This window comes from Oncorhynchus mykiss, chromosome 10, assembly GCF_013265735.2.
Source record: "Oncorhynchus mykiss isolate Arlee chromosome 10, USDA_OmykA_1.1, whole genome shotgun sequence".
Classification (NCBI taxonomy): Eukaryota; Metazoa; Chordata; class Actinopteri; order Salmoniformes; family Salmonidae; genus Oncorhynchus; species Oncorhynchus mykiss.
The window spans coordinates 83,113,820-83,137,893 of NC_048574.1; the positions used below are offsets into that span (position 1 = coordinate 83,113,820).

Sequence of the window (24,074 nt, forward strand, 5' to 3'; positions counted from 1 at the left end):
TCAGTGTGTTCCTGAAGTTCATACATTAACTTTACATTTCAACCCAGGTTACAACAGGGTGAGTTTCTAGCTCCTTGCCAACTTTGCAGTATTTTGCTATCTAAGTGTTATTTCTTACCTAGAAGAGTGAGTTAGAAGGATGCTTCTGGATGTCTTAGTGGATGTTCCTATTCTTGAACCTGCAAACCAGCCAACGTGAGGGAACGTCACTCGCCGTGGGAAATCGAAAGCAACAGCCTTTGGCAATAAGGGCCCTCCTTGGTGATGGGAAGCCCGGATCGGCAATACGGGCCTCCTTGGCGATGGGGAGCCCGGATCGGCAATAAGGGCCTCCTTGGCGATGGGGAGCCCGGATCGGCAATACGGGCCTCCTTGGCGATGGGAAGCCCGGATCGGCAATACGGGCCTCCTTGGCGATGGGAAGCCTGGATCGGCAATACGGGCCTCCTTGGTGATGGGAAGCCCGGATCGACTGAAACAGGAGGACAATAGGAATGGTAGCTAGGATGGACTGAAACAGGAGGACATTAGGAATGGTAGCTAGGATCGACTGAAACAGGACCACATTAGGAATGGTAGCTAGGATCGACTGAAACAGGACCACATTAGGAATGGTAGCTAGGATCGACTGAAACAGTAGGACATTAGGAATGGTAGCTAGGATCAACTGAAACAGGAGGACATTAGGAATGGTAGCTAGGATCGACTGAAACAGGAGGACAATAGGAATGGTAGCTAGGATCGACTGAAACAGGAGGACAATAGGAATGGTAGCTAGGATCGACTGAAACAGGAGGACAATAGGAATGGTAGCTAGGATCGACTGAAACAGGAGGACAATAGGAATGGTAGCTAGGATCGACTGAAACAGGAGGACATTAGGAATGGTAGCCTTGGATCGACTGAAACAGGAGGACAATAGGAATGGTAGCTAGGATCGACTGAAACAGGAGGACAATAGGAATGGTAGCTAGGATCGACTGAAACAGGAGGACATTAGGAATGGTAGCTAGGATCGACTGAAACAGGACCACATTAGGAATGGTAGCTAGGATCGACTGAAACAGTAGGACAATAGGAATGGTAGCTAGGATCGACTGAAACAGGACAATAGGAATGGTAGCTAGGATCGACTGAAACAGGACCACATTAGGAATGGTAGCTAGGATCGACTGAAACAGGAGGACAATAGGAATGGTAGCTAGGATCGACTGAAACAGGACCACATTAGGAATGGTAGCTAGGATCGACTGAAACAGGAGGACAATAGGAATGGTAGCTAGGATCGACTGAAACAGGACCACATTAGGAATGGTAGCTAGGATCGACTGAAACAGGAGGACAATAGGAATGGTAGCTAGGATCGACTGAAACAGGAGGACAATAGGAATGGTAGCTGGGATCGACTGAAACAGACTGAAACCCTGGCTATCCGTGCATTAAAAAAACAAGAAAATGGTTTGCTTAATACGAGACATTTTACATGATTCATATTTTTTTTACTTTTGATACTTAAGTATATTTAAAACCAAATACTTTTAGACTTACTCAAGTAGTAGACTTGAGTCATTTTCTATTAAGGTACCTTAACTTTTACTCACCACCTGTCTCTGCTATGGATCCCTGGGACGCAATGCGCACTCCGCTCCCCTAGATGGCGCTGTACATGACTTCCCAATGGCAGAAGTCCTAATGTGTTGTCGTTAGCTACACCGCTGTGTGCTTGTCTGCTGTCGAACGGAGAGGAGGAAAAAATATGACAGGGAAACGAAAAACTAAATCTACTCCTCAGGTATTGTCAGACCCATAAAGATTTTTTTTATTTTATTGTCGGAGCAATGATAGGATGGTTTTAGCCAGCGAGTTATGTAGCAAGGGAGAATATTTGTCTTGCGTTACAAAACACGGATGGGCCACTATGGCATCTACATGACTGTCTTAACTAGCCAACAAACTAAACGTGTTTTTATTTTTTTTTGCAGTTAGCTTCGGTTATATTACTGTTTTCCCAAGATAGTGTAGCCAGATCATTATATTAGTATAAACTAGCTAACAACCGTCCATTGACAGTATACCATGAGCTTTTTGCAGAGCGAGCTGCTCAGGGTAACGTTCATTAGCGCACACCGTAAGCAAAACGATTTGTAACGGGAAAACCAGCGTTTCTTTTTTTGTAATCCAATTCAGCAGGACTCAACGTTTTGGAACATTCAGATAGAAATAGGCAATGTAGAACAAACATGCCTCTGACATGTTAGAATAAGTAATCACATCTTCTTCATTCAAGGCATTTTATATCTGCTACTAAACGTGGCCCCTGTAGTTTCTAATGAATACACCCAGTTATCAAACCACACATCTGTTTACACTAGCTAGTGAATTGAATTTCACCAACAGTTCTTCTTTAGGAGTCAGATTCTGCCGAGGGGCAGTTGAAAAAGAAATCCCGGTCGGAGGAGCCGACAGCGAGACCGACTACTGCTGAGGTACCGGCCAGACTGAGGGAGGAGGTGGAGAGACTCTATAAACTGAGGATGCCTGAAGACTTCTACCTCTTCTGGGACTTCTGCTCCCTGCTCAGCCCAGACAACCCCCGGGGTAGGTTACCCACTCACCCAGCCCTGATAACCCCCGGGGTAGGTTACCCACTCACCCAGTCCTGATAACCCCCTGGGTAGGTTACCCACTCACCCAGCCCCCGGGGTAGGTTACCCACTCACCCAGCCCCGACAACCCCCGGGGTAGGTTACCCACTCACCCAGCCCTGATAACCCCCGGGGTAGGTTACCCACTCACCCAGCCCTGACAACCCCCGGGGTAGGTTACCCACTCACTCACCCACCCACAACCCCCGGGGTAGGTTACCCACTCACCCACAACCAGCCCCGACAACCCCCGGGGTAGGTTACCCACTCACCCACAACCAGCCCTGACAACCCCCGGGGTAGGTTACCCACTCACCCACAACCAGACCCGATAACCCCCGGGGTAGGTTACCCACTCACCCAGCCCCAATAACCCCCGGGGTAGGTTACCCACTCACCCAGCCCCCGGGGTAGTTTACCCACTCACCCAGTCCAACAACCCCATGGGTAGGTTACCCACTCACCCAGTCCAACAACCCCCGGGGTAGGTTACCCACTCACCCAGTCCTGACAACCCCTGGGGTAGGTTACCCCCTCACCCAGTCCTGACAACCCCTGGGGTAGGTTACCCCCTCACCCAGTCCTGACAACCCCTGGGGTAGGTTACCCACTCACCCAGTCCAACAACCCCCGGGGTAGGTTACCCACTCACCCAGTCCTGACAACCCCTGGGGTAGGTTACCCCCTCACCCAGTCCTGACAACCCCTGGGGTAGGTTACCCACTCACCCAGTCCAACAACCCCCGGGGTAGGTTACCCACTCACCCAGTCCTGACAACCCCTGGGGTAGGTTACCCCCTCACCCAGTCCTGACAACCCCTGGGGTAGGTTACCCCCTCACCCAGTCCTGACAACCCCTGGGGTAGGTTACCCACTCACCCAGTCCAACAACCCCCGGGGTAGGTTACCCACTCACCCAGTCCTGACAACCCCTGGGGTAGGTTACCCACTCACCCAGCCCTGACAACCCCTGGGGTAGGTTACCCACTCACCCAGCCCTGACAACCCCTGGGGTAGGTTACCCACTCTCTCAGCCCCGATAACCCCCGGGGTAGGTAAACAACCAGCAAGACTCTAGTCAGTCCTGTCTATAACACTAACCCACAACCAGCATGACTCTAGTCAGTCCTGTCTGTACACTCTGTATCATATTAGCATTCAACAGCCTGAAACACGCTATCTTATTAGCATTCAACAGCCTGAAACACATAGAAACACGCTATCTTATTAGCATTCAACAGCCTGAAACACTATCTTATTAGCATTCAACACCCTGAAACACTATCCTATTAGCATTCAACAGTCTGAAACACTATCCTATTAGCATTCAACAGTCTGAAACACTATCCTATTAGCATTCAACAGCCTGAAACACTACCTTATTAGCATTCAACACCCTGAAACACTACCTTATTAGCATTCAACAGCCTGAAACACTATCCTATTAGCATTCAACAGCCTGAAACACTATCCTATTAGCATTCAACAGCCTGAAACACTATCCTATTAGCATTCAACAGCCTGAAACACTATCCTATTAGCATTCAACACCCTGAAACACTATCCTATTAGCATTCAACAGCCTGAAACACTATCCTATTAGCATTCAACAGTCTGAAACACTATCCTATTAGCATTCAACAGCCTGAAACACTATCCTATTAGCATTCAACAGCCTGAAACACGCTATTTTAGGATCGTATTGACCACATATCATTCCCCTCTCTAGACGCGTTGAAGGAAATCCTGGGTTTGAGGTTGGTTGGCCCGTTTGACATTCTGGCGGAGGCCCACCGTAGCTCAGCCAACCCCCAGCCCAACTACCACCTACACTGGAGGCACTTCTACGACCCTCCGGAGTACCAGACCGTACTGCAAGGGAATGGAGACAACCTGCTACACCTGGGTTACTACAGGTAGGGGTTACTACAGGTTACTACAGGTACTGACCATCCTACACCTGGGTTACTACAGGTACTGACCATCCTACACCTGGGTTACTACAGGTTACTACAGGTAGGGGTTACTACGGGTTACTACAGGTAGGGGTTACTACAGGTTACTACAGGTAGGGGTTACTACGGGTTACTACAGGTAGGGGTTACTACAGGTTACTACAGGTACTGACCATCCTACACCTGGGTTACTACAGGTTACTACAGGTAAGGGTTACTACAGGTTACTACAGGTAGGGGTTACTACGGGTTACTACAGGTAGGGGTTACTACGGGTTACTACAGGTAGGGGTTACTACAGGTTACTACAGGTAGGGGTTACTACAGGTTACTACAGGTACTGACCATCCTACACCTGGGTTACTACAGGTTACTACAGGTAGGGGTTACTACAGGTAGTGGTTACTACAGGTACTGACCATCCTACACCTGGGTTACTACAGGTAATGACCGTCCTACACCTGGGTTACTACAGGTAATGACCATCCTACACCTGGGTTACTACAGGTAATGACCATCCTACACCTGGGTTACTACAGGTACTGACCATCCTACACCTGGGTTACTACAGGTAGGGGTTACTACAGGTACTGACCGTCCTACACCTGGGTTACTACAGGTTATTACAGGTAGGGGTTACTACAGGTTACTACAGGTAGGGGTTACTACAGGTACTGACCGTCCTACACCTGGGTTACTACAGGTTATTACAGGTAGGGGTTACTACAGGTTACTACAGGTTACTACAGGTTACTACAGGTAGGGGTTACTACAGGTTACTACAGGAAGGGGTTACTACAGGTTACTACAGGATGGGGTTACTATAGGATGGGGTTACTCCAGGTAGGGGTTACTCCAGGTAGGGGTTACTATAGGATGGGGTTACTCCAGGTAGGGGTTACTCCAGGTAGGGGTTACTCCAGGTTACTCCAGGTAGGGGTTACTACAGGTTACTCCAGGTAGGGGTTACTACAGGTTACTACAGGTAGGGGTTACTCCAGGTAGGGGTTACTCCAGGTTACTCCAGGTAGGGGTTACTACAGGTTACTCCAGGTTACTACAGGAAGGGGTTACTTCAGGAAGGGATTACTTCAGGAAGGGGTTACTCCAGGTAGGGGTTACTCCAGGTTACTCCAGGTAGGGGTTACTACAGGTTACTACAGGAAGGGGTTACTTCAGGAAGGGATTACTTCAGGAAGGGGTTACTACAGGAAGGGGTTACTTCAGGAAGGGATTACTTCAGGAAGGGGTTACTACAGGAAGGGGTTACTACAGGTAGGGGTTCATAAATATCTCTGTTTCCATCCAAAGTTTTCACTTTTCTTATTACGTTTTCATATCCAGAATAAAAAAACAGCCGGAATGTATTGTCATGCTCCCAGAGAGGAACAGCATCCCGTTAGAGAGAGGAACAGCATCCCTTTAGAGAGAGGAACAGCATCCCTTTAGAGAGAGGAACAGCATCCCGTTAGAGAGAGGAACAGCATCCCTTTAGAGAGAGGAACAGCATCCCTTTAGAGAGAGGAACAGCATCCCGTTAGAGAGAGGAACAGCATCCCTTTAGAGAGAGGAACAGCATCCCTTTAGAGAGAGTAACAGCATCCCTTTAGAGAGAGGAACAGCATCCCTTTAGAGAGAGGAACAGCATCCCTTTAGAGAGAGGAACAGCATCCCTTTACAGAGAGGAACAGCATCCCGTTAGAGAGAGGAACAGCATCCCGTTAGAGAGAGGAACAGCATCCCTTTACAGAGAGGAACAGCATCCCTTTACAGAGAGGAACAGCATCCCTTTACAGAGAGGAACAGCATCCCTTTACAGAGAGGAACAGCATCCCTTTACAGAGAGGAACAACATCCCTTTAGAGAGAGGAACAGCATCCCTTTAGAGAGAGGAACAGCATCACCTTACAGAGAGGAAGAGCATCCCTTTAGAGAGAGGAACAGCATCCCTTTACAGAGAGGAACAGCATCCCTTTACAGAGAGGAACAACATCCCTTTAGAGAGAGGAAGAGCATCCCTTTAGAGAGAGGAACAGCATCACCTTACAGAGAGGAAGAGCATCCCTTTAGAGAGGAAGAGCATCCCTTTAGAGAGAGGAACAGCATCCCCTTAGAGAGAGGAACAGCATCCCTTTACAGAGAGGAAGAGCATCCCTTTAGAGAGAGGAACAGCATCCCTTTAGAGAGAGGAACAGCATCCCTTTAGAGAGAGGAACAGCATCCCTTTACAGAGAGGAAGAGCATCCCTTTAGAGAGAGGAAGAGCATCCCTTTACAGAGGAACAGCATCCCTTTACAGAGAGGAACAGCATCCCTTTACAGAGAGGAACAGCATCCCGTTACAGAGGAACAGCATCCCGTTACAGAGGAACAGCATCCCTTTACAGAGAGGAACAGCATCCCTTTACAGAGAGGAACAGCATCCCTTTACAGAGAGGAACAGCATCCCTTTAGAGAGAGGAACAGCATCCCGTTACAGAGAGGAACAGCATCCCTTTACAGAGGAACAGCATCCCGTTAGAGAGAGGAACAGCATCCCATTACAGAGAGGAACAGCATCCCTTTACAGAGGAACAGCATCCCGTTAGAGAGAGGAACAGCATCCCATTACAGAGAGGAACAGCATCCCTTTACAGAGGAACAGCATCCCGTTAGAGAGAGGAACAGCATCCCATTACAGAGAGGAACAGCATCCCTTTACAGAGAGGAACAGCATCCCTTTACAGAGAGGAACAGCATCCCTTTACAGAGAGGAACAGCATCCCTTTAGCGAGAGGAACAGCATCCCTTTAGCGAGAGGAACAGCATCCCTTTAGAGAGAGGAACAGCATCCCGTTAGAGAGAGGAACAGCATCCCGTTAGAGAGAGGAACAGCATCCCGTTAGAGAGAGGAACAGCATCCCTTTGGAGAGTGGAACAGCATCCCTTTAGAGAGAGGAACAGCATCCCGTTAGAGAGAGAGGAACAGCATCCCGTTAGAGAGAGGAACAGCATCCCTTTAGAGAGAGGAACAGCATCCCTTTAGAGAGAGGAACAGCATCCCGTTAGAGAGGAACAGCATCCCTTTAGAGAGAGGAACAGCATCCCGTTAGAGAGAGGAACAGCATCCCTTTACAGAGAGGAACAGCATCCCGTTAGAGAGAGAGGAACAGCATCCCGTTAGAGAGAGGAACAGCATCCCTTTAGAGAGAGGAACAGCATCCCTTTAGAGAGAGGAACAGCATCCCGTTAGAGAGAGGAACAGCATCCCTTTAGAGAGAGGAACAGCATCCCGTTAGAGAGGAACAGCATCCCTTTAGAGAGAGGAACAGCATCCCGTTAGAGAGAGGAACAGCATCCCGTTAGAGAGAGAGGAACAGCATCCCGTTAGAGAGAGAGGAACAGCATCCCGTTAGAGAGAGAGGAACAGCATCCCTTTAGAGAGAGGAACAGCATCCCTTTAGAGAGAGGAACAGCATCCCTTTAGAGAGAGGAACAGCATCCCGTTAGAGAGAGGAACAGCATCCCGTTAGAGAGAGGAACAGCATCCCGTTAGAGAGAGAGGAACAGCATCCCTTTAGAGAGAGGAACAGCATCCCGTTAGAGAGAGGAACAGCATCCCGTTAGAGAGAGGAACAGCATCCCGTTATAGAGAGGAACAGCATCCCGTTAGAGAGAGGAACAGCATCCCGTTAGAGAGAGGAACAGCATCCCGTTAGAGAGAGGAACAGCATCCCGTTAGAGAGAGGAACAGCATCCCGTTAGAGAGAGGAACAGCATCCCGTTAGAGAGAGGAACAGCATCCCTTTAGAGAGAGGAACAGCATCCCTTTAGAGAGAAGGAACAGCATCCCATTAGAGAGAGGAACAGCATCCCGTTAGAGAGAGGAACAGCATCCCTTTAGAGAGAGGAACAGCATCCCGTTAGAGAGAGGAACAGCATCCCTTTAGAGAGAAGGGACAGCATCACCTTACAGAGAGGAACAGCATCCCTTTACAGAGAGGAACAGCATCCCTTTAGAGAGAGGAACAACATCACCTTACAGAGAGGAAGAGCATCCCGTTACAACATGGTCATATAAATCTCCACCTCCTGTTTTTCAGAGATAGTCCGGACTCCCTGCCTGTGTTCCTAGGGGAGAATGAAGCCAAGAAGGGCTGTACCATCACGCAGATGGGGGACAACATGTTTGCTGCTGTCCAGTGAGTGTCCTCCACTAACTAACACACAAGGAACACATGGACCATGGTGTGGTCATGGGATGTGACAGAGATGGTGTGGTCATGGGATGTGGCAGAGATGGTGTGGTCATGGGATGTGACAGAGATGGTGTGGTCATGGGATGTGACAGATGGTGTGGTCATGGGATGTGACAGAGATGGTGTGGTCATGGGATGTGACAGAGATGGTGTGGTCATGGGATGTGACAGAGATGGTGTGGTCATGGGATGTGACAGAGATGGTGTGGTCATGGGATGTGACAGAGATGGTGTGGTCATGGGATGTGACAGAGATGGTGTGGTCATGGGATGGGACAGAGATGGTGTGGTCATGGGATGGGACAGAGATGGTGTGGTCATGGGATGGGACAGAGATGGTGTGGTCATGGGATGTGGCAGAGATGGTGTGGTCATGGGATGTGACAGAGATGGTGTGGTCATGGGATGTGGCAGAGATGACTCACATTGCTTATCAAGACTTATTCTCTTTTTCTCTCTCTCTCTCCCTTTTCTCTCTCCCTTTTTACCTCTCTCCTCCCTCATTTTCCCCCCCGCTCTCTCCTCCCTCACCCCCCCTGCTCTCTTCTCCCTCACCCCCCCCCTGCTCTCTCTCCTCCCTCACTCCCCCTGCTCTCTCCTCCCTCATCCACCCTGCTCTCTCCTCCCTCACCGCCCCTGCTCTCTCCTCCCTCACCATCCCCCTCGCTCTCACCCACCCTACTCTCTCCTCCCTCACCCCCCTTCGCTCTCTCCTCCCTCACTGTCCCGTCTCTCTCCTATCTCTGCCCAAACTCTCCCTCCTTCTCCATCTCTCCCTCCTCTTCTCTCTCCTTCAGTCTATTTCTGGGGAGGAAGAGGAAGGAGAGGGGCGGGTGTAAGGAAGGGGGCAAGGCTCTGGATAACCTGGAGGAGGAGTTAAGAGAGAGGGTGGAGTCTCTGGGCTTTTCCCTGGAGCAGAAGACCAAAGGCATGAAGCAGAGAGACAAGAAGGTAACACCCCGTACTGAGACGGTAACACCCCGTACTGAGACGGTAACACCCCGTACTGAGACGGTAACACCCCGTACTGAGACGGTAACACCCCGTACTGAGACGGTAACACCCCGTACTGAGATGGTAACACCCCGTACCGAGACGGTACTAGAAGGTAACACCCCGTACTGAGACGGTAACACCCCGTACTGAGACGGTAACACCCCGTACCGAGACGGTACTAGAAGGTAACACCCCGTACTGAGACGGTAACACCCCGTACTGAGACGGTAACACCCCGTACCGAGACGGTACTAGAAGGTAACACCCCGTACTGAGACGGTAACACCCCGTACTGAGACGGTAACACCCCGTACTGAGACGGTAACACCCCGTACTGAGACGGTAACACCCCGTACTGAGACGGTAACACCCCGTACTGAGACGGTACTAGAAGGTAACACCCCGTACTGAGACGGTAACACCCCGTACTGAGACGGTAACACCCCGTACTGAGACGGTACTAGACGGTAACACCCCGTACTGAGACGGTACTAGACGGTACCACACCGTACTGAGACGGTACTAGACAGTAACACCACTTACTGAGACGGTACTAGAAGGTAACACACCGTACTGAGACGGTACTAGATGGTAACACCCCGTACTGAGACGGTAACACACCGTACTGAGACGGTACTAGAAGGTAACACCCTGTACTGAGACGGTAAAACACTGTACTGAGACGGTACTAGAAGGTAACACCCCGTACTGAGACGGTACTAGAAGGTAACACACCATACTGAGACGGTAACACCCCGTACTGAGACGGTAACACCCCGTACTGAAACGGTACTAGAAGGTAACACACCGTACTGAGACGGTACTAGAAGGTAACACCCCGTACTGCTGGTACTAGAAGGTAACACCCCGTACTGAGACGGTACTAGAAGGTAACACCCCGTACTGAGACGGTAACACCCCGTACTGAGACGGTACTAGAAGGTAACACCCCGTACTGAGACGGTAACACACCGTACTGAGACGGTACTAGAAGGTAACACCCCGTACTGAGACGGTAACACCCCGTACTGAGACGGTACTAGAAGGTAACACCCTGTACTGAGACGGTAACACACCGTACTGAGACGGTACTAGACGGTAACACCCCGTACTGAGACGGTACTAGAAGGTAACACCCCTTACTGAGACGGTACTAGAAGGTAACACCCCGTACTGAGACGGTACTAGACGGTAACACCGCGTACTGAGACGGTACTAGATGGTAACACCCCGTACTGAGACGGTACTAGACGGTAACACCCCGTACTGAGACGGTACTAGACGGTAACACCCCGTACTGAGACGGTAACACCCCGTACTGAGACGGTACTAGAAGGTAACACACCGTACTGAGACGGTACTAGACGGTAACACCCCGTACTGAGACGGTACTAGAAGGTAACACACCGTACTGAGACGGTAACACATCGTACTGAGACGGTACTAGACGGTAACACCCCGTACTGAGACGGTACTAGATGGTAACACCCCGTACTGAGACGGTACTAGATGGTAACACCCCGTACTGAGACGGTACTAGACGGTAACACACCGTACTGAGACGGTAACACCCCGTACTGAGACGGTACTAGAAGGTAACACCCCGTACTGAGACGGTACTAGACGGTAACACCCCGTACTGAGACGGTACTAGACGGTAACACCCCGTACTGAGACGGTACTAGATGGTAACACCCCGTACTGAGACGGTACTGAGACGGTACTAGACGGTAACACCCCGTACTGAGACGGTAACACCCCGTACTGAGACGGTACTGAGACGGTAACACCCCCGTACTGAGACGGTACTAGAAGGTGACAGTCTAACCGCCCCCTGTCCATGTCCAGGTTGTCACCAAGACGTTCCATGGAGCCGGCCTGGTGGTTCCTGTTGATCAGAATGATGTTGGTTACCGGGAGCTGCCGGAGACAGACGGTAAGACTCTGCAACACTCTAGAACACTCTAGAACACTCTAGAACAGTGGCAACTAGGTTTGGTCTCGGGCCAATGTCTTTGGTAGCGCAGTGGGCCAGAACATAATTAGTTTATAATATAAACCCAATGCAAAGGCCTACACTACAAGTAGAACACTGTAGAACCACTCGAATACTCCAGAACACTCCATACCACTGTAGAACACTCTAGAACCACTCAGATACTCCATACCACTGTAGAACACTCTAGAACCACTCAGATACTCCATACCACTGTAGAATACTCTAGAACCACTCAGATACTCCATACCACTGTAGAATACTCTAGAACCACTCGAATACTCCAGAACACTCCATACCACTGTAGAACACTCTAGAACCACTCAGATACTCCATACCACTGTAGAACACTCTAGAACCACTCAGATACTCCATACCACTGTAGAATACTCTAGAACCACTCAGATACTCCATACCACTGTAGAATACTCTAGAACCACTCGAATACTCCAGAACACTCCATACCACTGTAGAACACTCTAGAACCACTCAGATACTCCATACCACTGTAGAACACTCTAGAACCACTCAGATACTCCATACCACTGTAGAACACTCTAGAACCACTCAGATACCCCATACCACTGTAGAATACACTAGAACCACTCAGATACTCCATACCACTGTAGAATACTCTAGAACCACTAAAATACTCCAGACCACTGTAGAATACTCTAGAACCACTAGAATACTCCAGAACACTGTAGAATACTCTAGAACCACTAGAATACTCCAGAACACTGTAGAATACTCTAGAACCACTAGAATACTCCAGAACACTGTAGAATACTCCAGACCACTGTAGAATACTCTAGAACCACTCAAATGCTTCATACCACTGTAGAATACTCTAGAACCACTAAAATACTCCAGACCACTCCATACCACTTTAGAATACTCTAGAACCACTCGAATGCTCCATACCACTGTAGAATACTCTAGAACCACTCAGATACTCCATACCACTGTAGAATACTCTAGAACCACTCAGATACTCCATACCACTGTAGAATACTCTAGAACACTGTAGAATACTCTAGAACCACTAGAATACTCCAGAACACTGTAGAATACTCTAGAACCACTAGAATACTCCAGAACACTGTAGAATACTCTAGAACCACTAGAATACTCCAGAACACTGTAGAATACTCCAGAACAGGTTTCAGAAACACTTTCCAAATAGATGTTATTCACACTATGTAATGTCCCCCCCCCCAACCTCTCCTCTCCCCCCGATTTACTATATCTTGTGTGTGTGTGTGTGTGTGTGTGTGTGTGTGTGTGTGTGTGTGTGTGTGTGTGTGTGTGTGTGTGTGTGTGTGTGTGTGTGTGTGTGTGTGTGTGTGTAGCGAGTATGAAGAGGCTGTGTAAGGCTATAGCGGAGGCCAGGGGTGATGAAGACAGGATAAAGGCTTTCGGCCCGCTGCAGGAGATGATCACCTTCGTCCAGTTCGCTAACGACGAGTGTGACTACGGCATGGGGCTGGAGCTGGGCATAGACCTCTTCTGTTACGGTTCACAGGTACACACACACACACACACACACACACACACCTCAACACACGGGGCTGGAGCTGGGCATAGACCTCTTCTGTTACGGTTCACAGGTACACACACACACACACACACACACCTCAACACACGGGGCTGGAGCTGGGCATAGACCTCTTCTGTTACGGTTCACAGGTACACACACACACACACACACACACCTCAACACACGGGGCTGGAGCTGGGCATAGACCTCTTCTGTTACGGTTCACAGGTACACACACACACACACACACACACCTCAACACACGGGGCTGGAGCTGGGCATAGACCTCTTCTGTTACGGTTCACAGGTACACACACACACACACACACACACCTCAACACACGGGGCTGGAGCTGGGCATAGACCTCTTCTGTTACGGTTCACAGGTACACACACACACACACACACACACACCTCAACACACGGGGCTGGAGCTGGGCATAGACCTCTTCTGTTACGGTTCACAGGTACACACACACACACACACACACATACACACACACACTATACACACACCTCACCAACAGACATTAACACTATGGTGTAGATCTCAGTGTAGAACTACCAACAGACATTAACACTATGGTGTAGATCTCAGTGTAGAACTACCAACACTATGGTGTAGATCTCAGTGTAGAGCCACCAACAGACATTAACACTATGGTGTAGATCTCAGTGTAGAACCACCAACAGACATTAACACTATGGTGTAGATCTCAGTGTAGAACCACCAACAGACATTAACACTATGGTGTAGATCTCAGTGTAGAACTACCAACACTATGGTGTAGATCTCAGTGTAGAGCCACCAACACTATGGTGTAGATCTCAGTGTAGAACTACCAACACTATGGTGTAGATCTCAGTGTAGAACCACCAACAGACATTAACACTATGGTGTAGATCTCAGTGTAGAACCACCAACAGACATTACCACTATGGTGTAGATCTCAGTGTAGAACCACCAACAGACATTACCACTATGGTGTAGATCTCAGTGTAGAACTACCAACACTATGGTGTAGATCTCAGTGTAGAGCCACCAACAGACATTACCACTATGGTGTAGATCTCAGTGTAGAACCACCAACAGACATTACCACTATGGTGTAGATCTCAGTGTAGAACCACCAACAGACATTACCACTATGGTGTAGATCTCAGTGTAGAACCACCAACAGACATTACCACTATGGTGTAGATCTCAGTGTAGAACCACCAACAGACATTACCACTATGGTGTAGATCTCAGTGTAGAACTACCAACACTATGGTGTAGATCTCAGTGTAGAGCCACCAACAGACATTACCACTATGGTGTAGATCTCAGTGTAGAACCACCAACAGACATTACCACTATGGTGTAGATCTCAGTGTAGAACCACCAACAGACATTAACACTATGGTGTAGATCTCAGTGTAGAACTACCAACACTATGGTGTAGATCTCAGTGTAGAGCCACCAACACTATGGTGTAGATCTCAGTGTAGAGCCACCAACAGACATTAACACTATGGTGTAGATCTCAGTGTAGAACTACCAACAGACATTAACAGACATCTTCCATTGTGTGTCTCTCTGATTCAGTTTCCTGTCTTCCATTGTGTGTCTCTCTGATTCAGTTTCCTGTCTTCCATTGTGTGTCTGTCTGATCTCAGTGTAGAGCCACCAACAGACATTAACACTATGGTGTAGATCTCAGTGTAGAACCACCAACAGACATTAACACTATGGTGTAGATCTCAGTGTAGAACCACCAACAGACATTAACACTATGGTGTAGATCTCAGTGTAGAACCACCAACAGACATTAACACTATGGTGTAGATCTCAGTGTAGAACCACCAACAGACATTAACACTATGGTGTAGATCTCAGTGTAGAACCACCAACAGACATTACCACTATGGTGTAGATCTCAGTGTAGAACCACCAACAGACATTAACACTATGGTGTAGATCTCAGTGTAGAACCACCAACAGACATTACCACTATGGTGTAGATCTCAGTGTAGAACCACCAACACTATGGTGTAGATCTCAGTGTAGAGCCACCAACAGACATTACCACTATGGTGTAGATCTCAGTGTAGAACCACCAACAGACATTAACAGACATCTTCCATTGTGGGTTAGGGTTAGGGTTTCCTGTCTTCCATTGTGTGTCTCTCTGACTCTGTTTCCTGTCTTCCATTGTGTCTCTCTGATTCAGTTTCCTGTCTTCCATTGTGTCTGTCTGTTTCTGTTTCCTGTCTTCCATTGTGTCTGTCTGGCTGGCTCTGTTTCCTGTCTTCCATTGTGTGTCTGTCTGACTCTGTTTCCTGTCTTCCATTGTGTGTCTGACTCAGTTTCCTGTCTTCCATTGTGTGTCTGTCTGACTCTCTGTTTCCTGTCTTCCATTGTGTGTCTGAATCTGTTTCCTGTCTTCCATTGTGTGTCTGTCTGACTCTGTTTTCTGTCTTCCATTGTGTGCCTGTCTGACTCTCTGTTTCCTGTCTTCCATTATGTGTCTCTCTGATTCAGTTTCCTGTCTTCCATTGTGTGTCTGTCTGATCTCAGTTTCCTGTCTTCCATTGTGTGTCTGTCTGATCTCAGTGTAGAGCCACCAACAGACATTAACACTATGGTGTAGATCTCAGTGTAGAACCACCAACAGACATTAACACTATGGTGTAGATCTCAGTGTAGAACCACCAACAGACATTAACACTATGGTGTAGATCTCAGTGTAGAACCACCAACAGACATTACCACTATGGTGTAGATCTCAGTGTAGAACCACCAACAGACATTAACACTATGGTGTAGATCTCAGTGTAGAACCACCAACAGACATTACCACTATGGTGTAGATCTCAGTGTAGAACCACCAACACTATGGTGTAGATCTCAGTGTAGAGCCACCAACAGACATTACCACTATGGTGTAGATCTCAGTGTAGAACCACCAACAGACATTAACAGACATCTTCCATTGTGGGTTAGGGTTAGGGTTTCCTGTCTTCCATTGTGTGTCTCTCTGACTCTGTTTCCTGTCTTCCATTGTGTCTCTCTGATTCAGTTTCCTGTCTTCCATTGTGTCTGTCTGTTTCTGTTTCCTGTCTTCCATTGTGTCTGTCTGGCTGGCTCTGTTTCCTGTCTTCCATTGTGTGTCTGTCTGACTCTGTTTCCTGTCTTCCATTGTGTGTCTGACTCAGTTTCCTGTCTTCCATTGTGTGTCTGTCTGACTCTCTGTTTCCTGTCTTCCATTGTGTGTCTGAATCTGTTTCCTGTCTTCCATTGTGTGTCTGTCTGACTCTGTTTTCTGTCTTCCATTGTGTGCCTGTCTGACTCTCTGTTTCCTGTCTTCCATTATGTGTCTCTCTGATTCAGTTTCCTGTCTTCCATTGTGTGTCTGTCTGATCTCAGTTTCCTGTCTTCCATTGTGTGTCTGTCTGATCTCAGTTTCCAGCCTTCCATTGTGTGTCTGTCTGACTCTCTGTTTCCTGTCTTCCATTGTGTGTCTGTCTGACTCTCAGTTTCCTATGTCCCCCAGTACTTCTATAAGGTGATCAGACAACTGCTGCCCATGGCCTACAGCCTGCTGAAGAGGGGCCTGTTTGGAGAGATCCTGGAGGCTCACCTCTCCAGCCGCTCCCACGACAACCTGGACCAACTCAGCTCAGCCTGAGGAATACCACGGGAGAGGAGGAAGAGAGAGAAGAAGAGGGATGGATTGTTGTCAGCTCTGACCACTGTGTGTTTTTATGAGTCTTGTTGTGGTGCTGCTGTTGAATGGTACCAGGGGCGTCTCTCTGTGTGAATATGTGGAATAAAGGATTATATTTCTAAGAGATTGTCTGTTACCACGTCCTGCTGTCTGTCTGTTACTAGGTACTGACTGTCTGTCCAGTACTACGTCCTGACTGTCTGTCTGTTACTAGGTACTGGCTGTCTGTCTGTTACTAGGTCCTGACTGTCTGTCTGTTACTAGGTCCTGACTGTCTGTCTGTTACTAGGTACTGACTGTCTGTCTGTTACTACGTCCTGCTGTCTGTCTGTTACTAGGTACTGACTGTCTGTCCAGTACTACGTCCTGACTGTCTGTCTGTTACTAGGTACTGGCTGTCTGTCTGTTACTAGGTCCTGACTGTCTGTCTGTTACTAGGTACTGACTGTCTGTCTGTTACTACGTCCTGCTGTCTGTCTGTTACTAGGTACTGACTGTCTGTCTGTTAACACGTCCTGCTGTCTGTCTGTTACTAGGTACTGACTGTCTGTCTGTTACTACGTCCTGACTGTCTGTCTGTTACTAGGTACTGACTGTCTGTCTGTTACTACGTCCTGCTGTCTGTCTGTTACTAGGTCCTGTCTGTCTGTTACTACGTCCTGCTGTCTGTCTGTTACTAGGTACTGACTGTCTGTCTGTTACTAGGTCCTGACTGTCTGTCTGTTACTAGGTCCTGTCTGTCTGTTACTACGTCCTGCTGTCTGTCTGTCTGTTACCACGTCCTGCTGTCTGTCTGTTACTAGGTCCTGACTGTCTGTTACTAGGTACTGTCTGTCTGTCTGTTACTAGGTCCTGACTGTCTGTCTGTTACTAGGTCCTGACTGTCTGTCTGTTACTAGGTCCTGTCTGTCTGTTACCACATCCTGCTGTCTGTCTGTTACTAGGTACTGACTGTCTGTCTGTTACTACGTCCTGCTGTCTGTCTGTTACTAGGTCCTGACTGTCTGTCTGTGTTACTACGTCCTGCTGTCTGTCTGTTACTAGGTACTGACTGTCTGTCTGTTACTAGGTCCTGACTGTCTGTCTGTTACTAGGTCCTGTCTGTCTGTTACTACGTCCTGCTGTCTGTCTGTTACTAGGTCCTGTCTGTCTGTTACCACGTCCTGCTGTCTGTCTGTTACTAGGTACTGACTGTCTGTCTGTTACTACGTCCTGCTGTCTGTCTGTTACTAGGTACTGTCTGTTACTAGGTCCTGTCTGTCTGTTACTAGGTACTGACTGTCTGTCTGTTACTAGGTCCTGACTGTCTGTCTGTGACTAGGTCCTGACTGTCTGTCTGTTATTAGGTCCTGTCTGTCTGTTACCACGTCCTGCTGTCTGTCTGTTACTAGGTCCTGACTGTCTGTCTGTTACTAGGTCCTGCTGTCTGTTACTAGGTACTGACTGTCTGTTACTACGTCCTGCTGTCTGTCTGTTACTACGTCCTGTCTGTCTGTTACCACGTCCTGCTGTCTGTCTGTTACTAGGTACTGACTGTCTGTCTGTTACCACGTCCTGCTGTCTGTCTGTTACTAGGTACTGACTGTCTGTCTGTTACTACGTCCTGCTGTCTGTTTGTTACTAGGTACTGACTGTCTGTCTGTTACTACGTCCTGCTGTCTGTCTGTTACTAGGTACTGACTGTCTGTTACTACGTCCTGCTGTCTGTTACTAGGTACTGTCTGTCTGTCTGTTACTACGTCCTGCTGTCTGTCTGTTACTAGGTACTGACTGACTGTCTGTCTGTTACTACGTCCTGCTGTCTGTCTGTTACTAGGTACTGTCTGTCTGTTACTACGTCCTGCTGTCTGTCTGTTACTAGGTACTGACTGTCTGTTAACTACGTCCTGCTGTCTGTTACTACGTCCTGTCTGTCTGTTACTACGTCCTGTCTGTGTTACCACGTCCTGCTGTCTGTCTGTTACTAGGTACTGACTGTCTGTCTGTTACTACGTCCTGCTGTCTGTCTGTTACTAGGTACTGACTGTCTGTCTGTTACTACGTCCTGCTGTCTGTCTGTTACTAGGTACTGACTGTCTGTCTGTTACTACGTCCTGCTGTCTGTCTGTTACTAGGTCCTGTCTGTCTGTAATTAGGTCCTGTCTGACTTTATTAGGTCCTGTTGTCTGTTTGTCTGTTATTAAGGGTGCATCTCAATAGACTGACTTGGTCTCCTAGGGGTGCATCTCAATAGACTAGCTTGGTCTCCTAGGGGTGCATCTCAATAGACTAGCTTGGTCTCCTAGGGGTGCATCTCAATAGACTAGCTTGGTCTCCTAGGGGTGCATCTCAATAAACTAACTTGGTCTCCTAGGGGTGCATCTCAATAGACTAACTTGGTCTCCTAGGGGTGCATCTCAATAGACTAACTTGGTCTCCTAGGGGTGCATCTCAATAGACTAACTTGGTCTCCTAGGGGTGCATCTCAATAGACTAGCTTGGTCTCCTAGGGGTGCATCTCAATAGACTAGCTTGGTCTCCTAGGGGTGCATCTCAATAGACTAACTTGGTCTCCTAGGGGTGCATCTCAATAGACTAACTTGGTCTCCTAGTGGTGCATCTCAATAGACTAGCTTGGTCTCCTATGGGTGCATCTCAATATACTAGCTTGGTCTCCTATGGGTGCATCTCACTAGTCTAGCTTGGTCTCCTAGGGGTAGGTACATCTCAATAGTCTGGTCTCCTAGGGGTGCATCTCAATAGACTAGCTTGGTCTCCTAGGTGGACATCTCAATAGACTAGCTTGGTCTCCTAGGTGGACATCTCATTAGTCCTTGTGTCTTGTCATGAATCTGAGGGTTTAGTTGTCGATATCATAAATGGGAAGAATCTCAATTGCATTTCCTTGGCTCCTTGCTTCCTCAAAACCCATTGGATGAGGAGGTCATCCCCTTTTCTGGAGAGCTTCCTTCCTGTTGGCCTAACCTTGTTCCTGGAGAGAGACCCTCCTGTTGGCCCAACCCTGTTCCTGGACAGAGACCCTCCTGTTGGTCCAACCTTGTTCCTGGAGAGAGACCCTCCTGTTGGCCCAACCCTGTTCCTGGAGAGAGACCCTCCTGTTGGTCCCTAGAGGCCGGTAGCCTTCCAGGAACAATGTTCTAGTGCTGGTGTAGTAGATGTAGGTAATTATATCTATGAGCTCGATTAAATCACATCCGCTTTAGAAAACATCTGCATTATACTTGAGGCGGACATTGCCATTGGCTGCATGTGTCGAATTAAGAGAGATCCCATGCAGCCTTGTTCCTCCCCAATGTCCAATCTCTAGACAACAAGGTGGAAGAATTTAGGGCACGAGTTGCCTTCCAGAGAGACATCAGAGATGGTAACATTCTCTGTTTCATGGAAATATGGCTCACTCGGGATACGTTATCAGAGTCGGTACAGCCACCCGGTTTCGTCACGCATCGCGCCGACAGAAACAAACATGCCTTATGATTAACGACTCATGGTGTAATCACAACAACATACAGGAACTCAAGTCCTTTTGTTCACCTGACCTAGAATTCCTTACAATCAAATGCCGACCTCATTATCTTCCAAGAGAATTCTCTTCGATTATAGTCACAGCCGTGTATATCCCTCGTCGGCCCTGAAAGAACTTCACTGGACTCTATGTAAACTTGGAAACCACACATCCCGAGGCTGCATTTATTGTAGTTGGGGATTTTAACAAAGCTAATCTGATAACAAGGCTTCCTAAATTCTATCAGCATAGCGAATGCGCGACACAAGCTGGTAACATTCTGGATCTTTGCTACTCTAACTACCGCGACGCATACAAAGCCCTCCCCCTCCCTGCCTTCAGCAAATCTGACCACGACTCAATTTTGTTGCTCCCAACCTATAGACAGAAACTTAAAAGGAAACTGCCTGTTCAACGCCAATCTGATTCCCCGCTTCAAGATTGCTTTGATCACGTGGATTGGGATTATTCCGGGTAGCCTCAGACAATAACATTGACGTATACACTGACTCGGTGAGTGAATTTATTAGCAAGTGCATCGGAGATGTTGTACCCACCGTGACTATTAAAACCTTTCCCTAACAAGAAACCGCGGATTGATGGCAGCAAAACTGAAAGCGCCAACCACTGCTTTTTAATCATGGCAAGGCGACTGGAAACATGGCCGAATACAAACAGTGTAGCTATTCCCTCCGCAAGGCAATCAAACAAACAAAGCGTCAGTATAGAGTTAAAGTAGAGTCGCAATTCAACCGCTCAAACACGAGACGTATGTGGCAGGGTCTACAGTCAATCACAGACGATAAAAAGAAAACCAGCCCCGTCGTGGACATCAAAGTCTTGCTCCCAGACGAATTAAACAACTTCTTTGATCGCTTTGAGGACAATAGTGCCACTGACACGGCCCGCTACCAAAGCCTGTGGGCTCTCCTTCTCCGTGGCCAATGTGAGTAAAACATTTAAACGTGTCAACCCTCGCAAGGCTGCCGCCCCAGACGGCATCTCTAGTCGCGTCCTCAGAGCATGCGCAGACCAGCTGGCTGGTGTGTTTACGGACATATTCAATCAATTCCTATCCCAGTCTGCTGTTCCCACATGCGTCAAGATGTCCACCATTGTTCCTGTACCCAAGAAAGCAAAGGTAACTGAGCTAAATGACTACTGCCCCGTAGCACTCACTTCTGTCATCATGAAGTGCTTTGAGAGACTAGTCAAGGATCATATCACCTCCAACTTACCTGACACCCTAGACCCACTCCAATTTGCTTACCGCCCAAATAGGTCCACAGACGATGCAATCTCAACCACACTGCACACTGCCCTAACCCATCTGGACAAGAGGAATACCTATGTGAGAATGCTGTTCATTGACTACAGTTCGGCATTCAACACCATAGTACCCTCCAAGCTCGTCATCAAGCTCGAGACCCTGGGTCTCGACCCCGCCCTGTGCAACTGGGTCCTGGACTTTCTGACGGGCCGCCTCCAGGTGGGGCATCTCCACTCCGCTGATCCTCAACACTGGGGCCCCACAAAGGTGCGTTCTCAGCCCTCTCCTGTACTCCCTGTTCCATGACTGCGTGGCTATGCACGCCTCCAACTCAAACATCAAGTTTGCGGACGACACTACAGTGGTAGGCTTGATTACCAACAACGACGAGATGGCCTACAGGGAGGAGGTGAGGACCCTCGGAGTGTGGTGTCAGGAAAACAACCTCTCACTCAACGTCAACAAAACAAAGGAGACGATTGTGGACTTCAGGAAACAGCAGAGGGAGCACCCCCCCATCCACATCGACGGGACAGTAGTGGAGAGGGTGGAAAGTTTTAAGTTCCTCGGCATACACATTACGGACAAACTGAAATGGTCCACCCACACAGACAGCGTGGTGAAGAAGGCACATCATTTGATTTGACTTTAAACAGGAACCAATTAGCCGGCATTTATGTGTACAAAGTTGATACATACAAACAAATGTAATATTTGAGGCTCTCTCTCGCTAATTGATTGTACAATGTGTACTCATAATATTATATTAGCATCCTGATTTTGATATATGGGAGTTTAGATACATGTTTATTGACGACTGCCATGTTGATCTGATTCTTGCTCTTAGAAAACCACGTTATAGTGTCCTACTTTCGGCTGTTGCAGACGCACCGAGAGGATCGAAACCGCAGTGCATCATGGGTCAATTGTTACTGACTTTCTGATCTAGAAAATAATAAAGAGTGGTTATTTATGATGATTCGTAGAACAGTCAGTCGGCTTGACGCTCTCCAACACGGCCCCTCGACTTTCATCTACAGTCGGTGTGTTTCTTAAAATGGAGGATGACAACCGTTTTTTTGGGGGGGGAGATATTTGACCAAAAGCTTTTTTCTCTATTGGTTTGTGTTCGACTCCTGCGTCCTCTCTGACCTTCTTTTGGAAAAAGGTCAAAGGTAATCAAGGAGAGGCGGCTAGGAGAATGTGGATGAAAATGTGCTTGTATGAAATGAGAAGCTCTTTCTTTTGGAGCTGGTCAAAACAAATGAAGTTAGTTTACATTTTTCTAGATAAAGGAGAAGTAGCATATTGATTCAAAGGGGATGTGGCAGATATCAAAAGTCTTCTGTGGAAGGATACACGTGTGATTCCTCATCAAAAGGAGGCTATCGAGGAGGGGAGGACTGTCTTCTGTGGAAGGATACACGTGTGATTCCTCGCTAAAAGGACGCTATCGAGGAGGGGAGGACTGTCTTCTGTGGAAGGATACACATGTGATTCCTCTCCAAATGGAGTCTATGGAGGATGGGAGGACTGTTTTCTGTGGAAGGATACATGTGTGATTCCTCGCCAAATGGAGTCTATGGAGGATGGGAGGACTGTTTTCTGTGGAAGGATACATGTGTGATTCCTCGCCAAAAGGACGCTATCGAAGAGGGGAGGACTGTCTTCTGTGGAAGGATACACATGTGATTCCTCGCTAAAAGGACGCTATCGAGGAGGGGAGGACTGTCTTCTGTGGAAGGATACACATGTGATTCCTCTCCAAATGGAGTCTATGGAGGATGGGAGGACTGTTTTCTGTGGAAGGATACATGTGTGATTCCTTGCCAAAAGGACGCTATTGAGGATGCTTGCCTACTAATGAGTTGACACACTCCTCTAACGATGTATGGGTTTCCGGATCAAGGAGGAGATGGGACTGAGCTCCGGACTTTTACTCCTGTGGAAAAATATGTCGTATTTTTTTTCTTACCAAACATCCATTAACTTATTGATCTGGTTACATGTTGATTTAAAACGTGTTTTTTCTTACCAAACATCCATTAACTTATTGATCTGGTTACATGTTGATTTAAAACATGTTTTTTCTTACCAAACATCCATTAACTTATTGATCTGGTTACATGTTGATTTAAAACGTGTTTTTTCTTACCAAACATCCATTAACTTATTGATCTGGTTACATGTTGATTTAAAACGTGTTTTTCTTACCAAACA

General features: G+C 47.9%; 1 protein-coding gene across 2 annotated transcripts; it reads left to right on the top strand.

Annotated features, from left to right (window-relative positions):
- Window positions 1–1,636: 1,636 nt before the first annotated feature.
- LOC110515357 (histone PARylation factor 1) lies at window positions 1,637–17,210 on the top strand. Of its 2 annotated transcripts, none has more exons than XM_036934271.1 (8): window positions 1,637–1,792; window positions 2,409–2,598; window positions 4,375–4,561; window positions 8,682–8,780; window positions 9,635–9,788; window positions 11,682–11,769; window positions 13,182–13,354; window positions 16,906–17,210. In XM_036934271.1, the coding sequence occupies exons 1-8, from the start codon at window positions 1,757–1,759 to the stop codon at window positions 17,038–17,040; spliced, it is 1,062 nt and encodes a 353-aa protein (XP_036790166.1). In that variant the 5' UTR covers window positions 1,637–1,756; the 3' UTR covers window positions 17,041–17,210. The 2 variants fall into 2 exon arrangements, with proteins under 2 accessions (XP_036790166.1, XP_036790167.1); XM_036934272.1 differs by having other exon boundaries at window positions 1,682–1,792; window positions 2,398–2,598.
- Window positions 17,211–24,074: the final 6,864 nt, after the last annotated feature.